The 12672-nt window shown below is 37.7% G+C and overlaps 1 protein-coding gene across 1 annotated transcript in view; it reads right to left on the minus strand.

Moving 5' to 3' along the window:
* Positions 1–10877: 10877 nt before the first annotated feature.
* LOC108683385 (low-density lipoprotein receptor-related protein 2-like) overlaps positions 10878–12672 on the minus strand; it is a 30473-nt gene continuing 28678 nt past the window's right edge. Inside the window, exon 26 of the mRNA XM_018172699.1 lies at positions 10878–11002. Coding sequence (XP_018028188.1) covers positions 10878–11002 — 125 coding nt within the window. The remainder of the gene's footprint in view (positions 11003–12672) is intronic.

Here is a 12672-nt window from a genome sequence, read left to right on the forward strand (position 1 = left end):
AAATAGCGAAAATATGGCGGGAGAGAAATGCTCTTCTATGTTCTAAGTCTTTAACTGAAATGGAAGAAACTCACAAGAAAGAGTTGAGAAAGAGAGCTGAAATGGAGGAGAACCACAAGAAAGATTTGAGCTTGCTGCGTAGCGAATTACACTCGTTACGAATAGAGCTGGTGGAAATAAAAAGTCATCAGCACAAAACAGAAAAAAAAGTAATAACACAGAAGGTACTGGCACAAAGAGGTCATCTCTGATCTTGCCAGCGAGAGCACTCATAAGCTGCTGGACAGAGAGAGAAGACTTAACTTTGTTTGGTATGGCGTTCCCGAAAGTAATGCTTCGGACGGTGCGTTTATTGATGATTGTTATGCCCAGGCACTTAACGTCGTTGTGAATATAACGGCATGCAAGAGGCTGCAATCGAAAAACGCTACCACCTGTGGACCGCTGCTGTTGACTAAATGAATTTCTAGAGTTTAATCCTTTGTAAAGAAGGATGCTATCCCTTTAGAGAGAGCGGATTTTCGCAAGAAGTGGCAGGATATAATCAGGCGGCAAAGCACGAAAACTCAGGTCAACCCCTCTCACGATGCCAAGAAAACACCGGCCGTACACGGTCAGTTAGCGGAGCTAGAAGACAAGTAAGAAGTCATGTCCATAGTTCCAGGACTGTAAATAATGTAAGCAGTAACCGCATACATCAGAGTGAAAGTGCAGAAAAAGTTTATAAATGTTTTTACCCGAACTCGGAACAAAAAAGTAAACTGTTAACTGTGATCGCAAACGAGTGCATAGACAATATTTGTATTACAGAAACTCCCTAAAAATAACGTGGGGAAAATTGTACCTGTTGAAGTTCAGTTTCCAGGTTTTGATCGTTTTCATAACTTGAATGAAGAGCAGTGCAGTAGAGGTGTAGCTCTGTAGGTAAGAACCTCTTACGGCCTGTTATGGGGCACAGCAAGTTAAGTTATCTGCAGAGCAGCAATCAGCTAGAGAATCAGTGTGGTGCGAACTTTCTCTCAATGGCAAAGATGGCCTCCTCATATAGGCGTCGTGTATAGATCACCAAATAGTTCATCTGATAACGATAAAGTACTAAACAGTCATTTACCGAACATGACTTTCAGTAAGTCACACACGTTGATCGTTGGTAATTTTAATTATCCAGAACTAGACTGGACAGAAGGACCCAATCCAAGAGATGGGAATCACCCAGCATCCTTGTTTATGGAGTCTGAGAGAGACTCCTTTCTAGTCCATCACCTACCAAGCCAACCCATTATAGGAGTAAACAAACTCCCAATATTCTGGACTAGGTGTTTACTAGTGATGAATCAATGTTAAATGAGCTTCGTCACGAGGCTCCATTGGGCAAAAGCCATCACCAATAATTGTTTTTCAGTTTTAAGTGCTGTACAGAAAAAACGTTTTAATTTTGCAAAAGGCGACTATGATAATCTCCGTGAAGCAGTGAATGCAGTGAATATTTCGAGCTGTACTTAGGACATGAATGTGGCTGAGTCATGGTCACTTCTCAAGCACATGGTTATGTCTGCAGTTGATGCGTGTGTACCTAAAATTAGGCTCGGTGGAGCCAAAAAACTAAGTCGATGAACAGTAAATTTCTAGCCAAGCTGAAAACCAAGAAGAAAGCATACCAGCGTTATTTACAGACTCGTAGCAATGCTGATTATAACCTATACGCAAGAGTTCGAAATCAAGCTAAAGAAAGCTGTCGCACCGCAGTAAAAATATTGGAAAAAATATTGTCATAAATAAAAAAGAACCCGCATGACTTCTTTTTGTACGCTAGCTCGAAGTGCAAGACAAAAGACGGTATTTCTGATTTGAAAGTAGATCAACGAAAGATATCCTCTGATGAAGGCAAGGCTAACGTTCTTAATCAGTTTTTCGGTAGCGTATTCACTGAAGAGGACTTGAACAGTATTCCAGCTATATTAGAGCCCAGTCGGCTCTAAATTAACAAGTTTTGAAATACAAGAAGAAGAGGTTCTCAAGTGCCCGATCGCTCTAAATTCCAACAAGTCATGTGGACAGGACGGCTTCTATCCTAGATTACTCAAAGATCACCGTCCTAGTCGGGCCTTTCACGTCATTTTTTGGAAAAACTTTGAACGAATGGATCTTGCCGGCTGACTGGGAAGAGGTTCAAGTGACACCATTATTCATAAAAGGTGACAAAAGCTGCCCGGGCAAAAGCAGCCCGTTTGCAAGGTAATGGGATCTGTTGTGAGGGAACGATTGATCGATCACTTGACTGTTAATAATCTCCTATCAGACTGTCAACATGGCTTTATTGCCGGTAAATCCTTTACTACTATATAACCTCTTGTCTACTCTGGATGAATGGGCCCGCCTGCTGTACGAAAGGGAGCCAGTAGACGCAGTGTACCTCGATTTTGCCAAAGCATTTGACAGTGTCCCACATGAGCGGCTGTTGCGTAAATTGAAGTCTATGGGAATTGAGAGTAATGTACTCAAATGAATCAGAGATTTTCTATTAGGGAGACGACAACGTGTCAGTATAAATGGGTCCGTATCAGACTGGGCTTCAGTGTGCAGCGGCGTGCCACAAGGAAGCGTTCTCGGGTCTGTTTTATTCGTTGCGTTTATAAACGATCTGCCAGAAGCTGTGTCTGGCGTGTGCTCGGTGGTGTATGCTGACGACATACAAATTTATAATACAGTGAAGAATGCGTCGCAAAAAGTAAAGTTGCACGGTGATCTTGACAGGCTGGTTGACTGGGCTGATAGTGGCAGCTGCGTTTAACGCTGACAAATGTGAAGTAATCCACCATGTCAAGAATAATGAACAGCAAGATTACAGTATGAGAAGACACGGTTGCAACGCCAGAGAGTTGAAATTTTCTAAGTATATTGAAGCTCAAGTTAATAAAGCCAATAAACGATTTGGACTGATCAGACGCTCTTACGAGTAAATAGATGCAGAAGCGATGAAGCTGTTATTTGTCGCAAAAAAAAATTTGTCGCAGGACAAAAATTTAATCGAGTGTTCAAAGACGTGGGAAATTTCCGGGATTTAAATGCAAGCCTTATGAAGAAGGATTAAGAATTATGAAGCTTCCAAACCTCCATTATCGACGTCTGCGTCTCATTGAAGTATACAAGTATACCCACGGTTTATACACGGTCGCAGAATGACTCCTAGAATTTGAAACAAGAACCAATACCAGTGGCCACGGCTATAAACTAAAAAACTGCGTTGTTAAAATACTAACACATCCTTGCGACAACATTTCTTCTCGCTTCGAATCACCGACATGTGGAACAGCCTCCCTGAAAACATAGTTGACGCTCCGATAATGAACGCCTTCAAGAACAGACTAGACGAAGCTATGCAGCAGCATATGTTCAGTCTTGAATTGCCTAGCACCTTACGGACCTTGCAATAAGGCCAGAAACTATCTTATCTTAGTCAATCGTCAGTTATGAAAAGATCGGGTTCAAAAAGCCGGATCCCTTATGGAATCAAGTCACGAAAAGTACAAGTTTCGGCAACAGGCCATGGGCATATTTCTCCAGTGCCGACACTTTTATTCAATTCTTGTTATTCTGCAACCTACGGTAGTAAGTAAGATATTATACTGCTAAATTCTTTATTTTGTAATTTACTTTGTTCATCGCAATTAGTGTACGTTGTATTTTATTCCTAAGCCGACTCGGAGAAAATGGCGACTCTCACCGTCAGCTCCAGTACTTCTTGTCAAGCTATACTTCATTCTAAATATAAAATCTAAAAAAAAATAATTAATTTTTTTATTATATACTTCAGTGTAACTTTACATTAATATAAGAATTTTAAGTGAATATTGTCTTGATCTAAAATTATATTATTTAAATTCCTAACTTATGTCAGTCACAAATCTTGTCTCCTGCCACTACAAACTTGACCTTGACCTGACAGGTGCTTTAGATTTTTGAGAAGGTAGTGGCCACTGGCCAGGAGGCTTGTATAATGAATTGTATAATAATGACAATGAGAAGATGAACTGTATAATAATGGACAACATGGTTTCCGGTGAAATCGTTCCCGTTTGTTATTGTTATTAGAGCACCGTTACAGCCTCGTGGCCGGCTTTACTGGAAGAGGGAGCTGGCATGGACATGGTATACCTAAACTTTGCTAAAGTTTTTGAAAAGTTGATCATGGCATGAGGTGCTCTCCAGAAAGATGAGGCTGTTGGGGGTAGCAGGAAGGCAGGAGGCCTGTTAGTGTGAATCCACAAGGCTTCATCCTACGTTATAGACATGGTGGATCCTATATATTACAGCACCAGACTTACAACACACAGTAGCCCCTGTTTAATACAGCACCAGTCTTACAACACAAATTTTCACAATATCACAATATCGAGTTTTAAGTATTGCATTATTCTCTGACGTCAGGTATGCGTCATGCATTGCGTGCTTCGTCATCGGGAAAGTAGCGATAATGCGTCAACAAGGCAAGTGTTTGCTGATAAGCAACAGATAGTGTAATCAAGTCAAGCGTCCACTTAACATGCTATTGTGTTAAATCTCACACCATTAAGTGAAATGTTTAAAGTTTCGGTTGAACCACATTCAAAAGTTGTTCTATAAAACCAGCTTCATTGCGGAGCCATTACCTTACGTAAAATTATTCGTATTATAACCACAGTCGCTATTCGTTCACACTTGAATAGGACGTCCTGCACGACCGTGCAACAACAAGAAGCTCGCGCGCTCTACTGGCAGCCTGGCACTGGACTGGACCACGTGCGGCGTGCAATCAGGGTTGCCAGCTGGTGACAAGAAAACGGCCAAACCAGGTCACACAAAGGCCTCCAAACGAACTCGACATTTAATAGAAAATTTTAACTCACGGTTTAGAAATTAAATTTTTCGCATATTATTAGAAAAATAATCTCTATTCATTAAAATGCAATTATTGTAAGACATTCACAGTTTTTTGCCGGCAACGCAATTTGAAAAAAGGCAAAATTCGTCGCATTTGGCCGGAATAAGGCCCCACTGGCAAAACTGGCTTCCGCAGGCACAGCACGTCGAAACTCGTTCGTTCCACATTAGAACGAACATCGAACGATGACTTGTTTCAGTCACGATGAATGATGATTAAACCTACTTTGAAATTTAAACGATAGTACGATATTATTTATTTCTTACAAGACTTTCAAATTGAATGCAATAGAAGTAAAAAAATGTGAATATTGTTTCAAAGAAATTTCCATTGCATGTTGGTTTTATTTTAAACGGGCAAACCAGTGTTCATAAATTAATCTGGGCATACCCGTAATAAATTTAGGGGTTAGGTCCACGTAATTATACACTTATTAATAAGAAATAGCGTAGTAAAGCCATTGCACTTATCATAGTGCAGCTTGAAAGTTGACATGAGTCACAGGATCAAGACTTGCCAGGATCATTCGAGTGATTCTTGACTTTATTTAGTCGGCGCTGCAAATCTGGAGTAGAAATTTCTTCTGAAATTCGACAGAAATTTGTGACGCTATGGCAAGGCGTGAATGGCAGAGCGTGTATGGCAAGGCGTGAATGGCAGAGCGTGTATGGCAGGACATGAATGGCAGGGCGTGTATGGCATGCAGGACGTGTATGTCATTCAATAAATAATGGAGCGATCAAGACAATATAAAAATATCATTCAGGGAATGATGGAGCTTTCTTAACGGCTTCTGTGAGCACGGGCTTCAGGGCGGCAGACGACATCTCCAGCAACGAGAAGATGCCGCTAAAACTAATAGAATAACGAAAAAATTCAAAAGAATAGAGGAATTGAAAACAAAAATAGCAAAATAATTATCGCTTCCCGAGATGAATCGTGGCATAGGTTTTTTGATGTTTAATCTAAAGGAAATATACAGGAGTTCGATTAAATAAGTGAAACACAAAACAATTTGAGATCATAATTTTTGAGCACGTTTTATTAAATAAAAACTTGACAAATTTTAATGTTTATTGTTTGATTATTAATGTATTCATGCAGTTAATTAATATTTTCTGCTTTTACAGCTATTACATAAAGTTTTTGTGCCTATAACCTTATAGAAACGGCAGACCTCTCTGACTTTCCCAGAGGCCTAATTGTTATTACCCGTATGGCAGGTGCTAGCGTGACAGAAACTTCCCGAATGCTTTACGTTTCTAGAAGGTACAGTCTCAAAAGTAACGACTGCTTTTAAAATAAAAGGAGAAACGTCCTCAGTAAAGCACAAGTCTGCACCGAAAGTCGAATTTGTCTGAGAGAGACCGTCATTACCTAAATCGAATTGTGAGGGACCATCGAAAAAACAGGGCTGCTAGGCAGACCTCAATGGAAACCTACAGAACCCAATTTCAACAAAGACTGTCCGCCCAGAGCTGCACAGATCTGGATTTTATGGAAGTGCTGCAATTAGAAAACCTCTGGTTTCAAATACAAGTGCTTCAAAGCGCTTAGAGTGGTGTAAAAACCTACAGAATTGGTCCCTTGAGCTGTGGAAAAATGTTATTTTCTCTGACAAATCCTCGTTTGCCTTGCCTCCAACCTCTGGCCGAGTTAACGTTTGGAGACAGCCAAAATTTAATCCTGACTGCCTCCCACCTACCGTAAAACATGACGGGATCAGTGATAATCTGGATTGCTATTTCTTGGAAATAAGGCAGACCAATGATCTCTCTTCATGGAAGAATCAACAGCCGTGATTGTTTAGGAATTTTGAAGGACCAAGTTCATCCGATGGTTCAAACACTGTTTCCGGAGGTAAACACCATCTTTCAAGATGATAATGACTCGATCCACACAGCTGGAGTTGTTGAAAAATGGCATGAGCAACATTCTAACGAAGTTGAGCATCTCATTTGGCCATCGCAATCCCCAGACCTGAATAATAGCGAGCATTTATTGTCGATTTCAGAGATGCAAGTCAGAAGTCGATTCCCGCCGCCGTTTACAAAGAGCTGGAGAGAGTTTTAACTGAAGAATGGGTTAAAATTCCTTTGGAAACAATTCACAATTTGCATTTATTCACACCTCGGAGAATAGAGGCTGTAATTACGGCAAAAGGTGGACCTACACCATACTTAAATACATATATTTTATGGATTTATCAGATGTTTACTTATTTTGTCTGCCCACTGTATCTGGTCAAAACCGTGCCGCAAGCCCGGCTGCGAAGGGTCATTTTTCTTGATGGGAAGCATGAGTAAATGTTTTTAAATGATCAGTAAAAAGGTATAAAATGCAAAATTCCTTTTCCTAGGAAATGCATTGAGATTACGGAACTGGCATTCGTTGAATGCAAGCTTCTTCGAGCTAAAAGTCATTATTTATATTAATTCCATTATTATAGTTTAATAATGTAATGTACAACATTAGTTAGTATTGCTAAGTTATATCACTTATTTTACGCAATGTATGTGAGATAAATAAAATGCAAAATAAATTTTGTATGTAAAATTATTAAGACGTTACTAGCCAGGTGAGTGTTCCGTATTTTTAGGCAACGTTTGTGCTTGATTATAGGCCCATGGTTATTTATGGATGTTTAGAGCCAATCTGAGGCAAATGAAGGCACGGTTGGCTTAAATTAAAAATAATTTTGCATTCAACATAAGATTTGATTCATATAAACCATCCATTTTACTAAAGACTGCAGTTCATGTTCTCATTAACGTTTTAACGACTAGCATTTTAATATTTAAGTCACCAAATGGCTGGAAAACTTACCGACCAACGACTAGAATGTGGATACTTAACTACCAGGAGACAATTGAGGTACTATTACAACGACTCTTGTGCCGTGCTATGAATCCTGGGTTGTGCATCATTTAACTGATTAGATCTCTGATCAGGGTTAGAATATCATCTTCAGAGTATCTGAGCTTGTGGAGAGCTCACAGGCACCATTATCACTTAGAAAACCTTGAAAATTACTTCCTCTAGCAAGTCCAGCACTTCCTCTGCAGATATCAGACCTCTGTAATGATTCATGGGTATTATCTGAATGAAACAGTATTTTTATACATCCTAATACCTTTATTATGTACAATTCACCTGCGAAACCGTCTGTTGTCAATTTTAAATAGAGTAAATACAAATTAAATATAATCGGCATTGAAAGCCAGTTAATCACGGCCAGTCTTAATATCTGTATTATCTGATGATTTTTTAATAGTTTCAAGATCTGGTAATAACAAATATTAACGAAAATTCTGGTATGCAGCGCTAATTTCAAATAAGCCCTCTAGCGTACAACTACGCGACGCCATTCGATTTTCCGGCGCGCTAAAAATGAGTGACTATTATTTTCTCTGGTCGGGTTCTTTAAAATTATATAATCCATCGTATGCGTGTAAAAGTTAATGATGGCTCATGTATGTAATGTAGAAGTATATTTGTTTGTACTTTAAATTCAAGTGAAAGAAATTGTAGGAACTCAGAGTCAGACTTTATAGGAGGCCATGGCTCACATAGCTTATGCTGACCCCCAATCGTTATGTTGACTGAGATCCTCATTAAGCTGATTTTGTTTTAGTGAAACCAAATGAAGTTGAAGTATTTAATCTCAGTTGATATTCTTTGGCTAGAGTGATGTTATCAGTGAAACTATTTTGTCACTTATGAGAGGAATTGAGTCATTAGGTAGAATTATAGCGCATTAAATCTCAAATCCTTGAGAATCATCTGTGTTGCTTTGTGAACCTTAATATTTAACCTAAATAATAATAGTTACGAGTATTAAATGTCCCAATATAGATTTTGTTGCGCGCAATTCTGGAATATTAAATTCCATGTGAAATTCATGTTCTAGTTATGACCTAATTCGCAGGTCTCTCTATTGGGCATTATATTTTACAGTTTCCTCAGATCATGCCATATTCCATAACCTCTTTACTCTTAGGCATGTTTTACTTATTCAATTCTGGCCATCTTTTCATGGCTCCTAACTGAGTCGACCTCTTGCCAAACTACCTGAATAAACTAGCATATATGATATATCTTTAGTCAGCTCTGTTATTATCCTCCTTACTGCAGCCTCGGTATAACCTCTGAATTCTTATATACAATAACCTTTTTCTAATCATCTTTGCACCAGTCAAGTGAAGAAAAATACCCTTACAAGTTACAACATGAATTCCAAGGTCTTGAAAATTGATGATATTAACTATCAGTAGCTTCTCAAGACTTAAGAAGGGAACAAAGATTTGTAGGTTAACGAATCGTCCCGTTTGTATAAATTGTGTCTAAAATATAACATCAAATAAAAAAATATTTGTCTCTCCTTTTCCTTGTCATCATTTTTTACGTTATTATTTGGAGTACGTTATAAATGAATACCATCCATTTGCCTATAGAAAAGATTGTAACGAAGAAGCCTTAACCTTAGAACATAATTGGCAAATCAATTCTTTACATTCATGGAATTCACCATTTAAATTTTTATGATTGTATACTTATTCATTAGAAACCCCTTTGGCACAATTATAGTCTTAAAGATGCAACAAAAATTTATGGCTTCACGATTATAAAATTTCTATAGCTTAATCTTTATTTATATATATTACAATTATTACTTATGATTTGGAATCCAGTCATTCCTAAAACTTTGCTGTTGCCAATAGTTAAGCGTTTTTTTCAAATAGCGTCTAGTCATATGCAGGTGTGGCATGGATGTCAAACCGAACTTTAAAAGTGATGTGGCCGTTCAATGGAGCATGTAGTGACTCGAATTTATATCTCGCACTGCATTTTCTTGTGAGTATCGTAAATAATTTAATAATTAAATGACAGACAGTCAATTAAACTTTCAAGCTAGTGATTATCAACCTCTGTACCTATATGTAACTTAATTATCATTATCTCTATTGTTTATTCCGGATTTTATAAATTTCATTATTAAATCATTATACAAATATCCTGTCAGTTTATCATCAATTCTCAAGCACGAAAAACATTCGTGTCATTTCTAAAGAATAAAAAGTTTAGTAAATGGCGAAAATACTTTTATGTTTGAATCGCGCCATCAAATAGTGTGAATTTTGTTTAGAATGCCCCATGGGTATCCATTAGCCAATCGCCATTTAGCTTAGCGTCATTTTCTGTCTGCCGCCGCGGAGTTAACTTCTGCTGAGGTTAGCTGCTAAGCTTTTCAATAGAATTCAATTCCTATAATGCAATAGAAAATTTCAGTCTAACTGTCATAACTGAATTACTAATTGTATTCACTGTGTTCTTTTGATATTGTTACTCCATTGTATTCATGTCATGTTTATTCTACCGACCTACAACTCCTGTAGGTGTGGGTCGGCGTCTGCATTCTTCTGAATAAAGTAGGTAATATTGAACATATATTATGGGTAGATGTTAAGAATGCTAAGAATGCGGCGCGGTTGTTTCGAGACCGTGGGAAGCATTGAATTCGAAACGTTGCAATCTATTAAAATGTCATTCGGAAACCTGCTTTTCGATCTCCCGGCTCCAGCTAGAAATTTGGTTCGACTCATTGAAAAGACGAACAAGAAGATTGTAAATAAAAAGCATGCTCTGGTCTTCAATCAAACTTGCATAAGAGAAAATATTAAATACCATATGAAGAACCAGGCCATTATTTGCTACAAATTAGACAGTATGAGTTCCAACTATACATGTTTTTTGGAAGCTTGGCGAAGAATAAAAGATCGTCATGTACATCCCTGCGGGGAACTAAATTAAGCCTGTGAATTAGCCTCACAGCTTGATTTTATACATATAATTTAGTATCTACTACTCATGCCACAATTATTTATTTCAATCAAACATGACTTTTTTTTTATAAAATTCATGAATACACTACAATTGTTTTTTTTTCAAAGCACGTTCACAACAGACAGCTCCGTTCACCGCTCGAGTCGTTGCAGTCGTCGCCGTCGCATTCAGAAGTTTCTGTGATGCTGATGCATCTCCCGTTTGAGCAGGAATATAGGCTGCTGCTACTGTCTGTGCCTTACGGTAAAAAATTAACTAGAGTAATTAAATGTTCAAGAAATCATTGTTTTGTTTAAAACAGACCATCTTATATATAATTTCGTATGGTTCATCAACGTTGGGGTTATGTTAGGATTATTCGTGCAACAAGACACGCCAATACATTGACATGAGATTGAATAAAGTAGGTAATATTGAACATAGGTAATATTGAACATGTATTAGGCATAGATGTTAAGAATGCGGCGGCGCGGTTGTTTCGAGACCGTGGGAAACATTGAACGAAACATTGAACACGCTTTTTCCGGTAATATTAGATGATTTAATGATGTTAGCTTTGGACTTTTGATTGTGAACAGATTACATTTTTCATGTACTAGAGATTTTTGTTAACGTAGGATGTGAACTTGAATTTCTCAATTTAATATGAAATGTATCAGTGTTTCATTACACCCTCTCTTTGTACTATATTTTGCCGAACCTGTCCAAAAAGAGAACCTTATTCACGTGCCAATCAAGTGCCACTCGGCAAACCACCTGACAAAACGATTAGTAATGAATACTGGTATCTTGAATCTGAACCTGAACGTAACGTAAAATTGGTGGAGTAATCACTCCGATTCTCCAACTTTAAAATATATGAGACGATAAGAAACGTCGTCTATTTCTTCTCTTTTTTTTTAAACCCAAATTTAATCATGGTGTCAGGATTGTGGGGTTTGGAAGGTTTTACGGCAAAGTACATTGAGAGGTTTGTATTCATAGAAGAAATTCCGTTTTTAATGCTGACATTTTTAGTTCTGCCGAAAATTTACTTTAGCCACTGTGTGAAATTTAGCCTGCCTCGATACTATGCCAGAATTTGTTTGAGAAGAACTTGTTCTTTCTCATGCAATAGTGATGGCAACAAAATCATTACTTGTGCGATGTCTTTAAAAAAATTATTGACCGTATAGTGAGTGCAGTGAGTCTGATTCCATGCGAGTGTTCTCATAAAAAGTCGAAGTGTAAGATTAATTCGAAATAATTTGTAGAGATAATGCATAGCTTATTAAAGAAGAATTTAGAGATTAAGGTGGTCAGGCGGGCAGAATTTTTTTTACTTGTGTAGTGATTTCTAGTGATTCATCTAAACCATTTTTTTCTGCACGGTATAGTTTCACGTTCAGAAAATTATTGTTTGTCTGTGATTTTATTTTTTTTGCTAGGTGTCGAAATTATGTTTGCGCTGTGATTTTTTTTATGAGCGCAAACGGGCATTTTTTTATCAAATAGATATTTTCTGATATTTTTTTGCTGAGAAGAAATTTGCGCAGATTTAAAAAAAATTGTAATTTGTTTTCATAACTCGATGCCGCAAGATTTATGTTTATTGAAACTTTTCAGAAATTAAATTTTAGTAGGAAATTTTTATGCCCAGTATTTTGACTTGTAGGTGTAGAAGTTGTCGCGTTCATTTTAACTTAGAATTACGTTAGACTACCGAGCGATTGATGACGATATACGAATGTGATTGAGTCCATTGTTTACAAGAATTTAATTGCGTACGAATTTGGTTGATATAACTATAGTAATGAGTTTAATGAGCGAGAACGAGTTCAGATAATTGTAGAGGGAGATGTAACTATTATAGGATGTGTGAGTACAGTGTGACGTACGAAGATTTCGAATGGGGTGCTGCCGCTTTG

This window comes from Hyalella azteca, unplaced genomic scaffold (genome assembly GCF_000764305.2).
Source record: "Hyalella azteca isolate HAZT.00-mixed unplaced genomic scaffold, Hazt_2.0.2 contig16271, whole genome shotgun sequence".
NCBI classification, from domain to species: Eukaryota; Metazoa; Arthropoda; class Malacostraca; order Amphipoda; family Hyalellidae; genus Hyalella; species Hyalella azteca.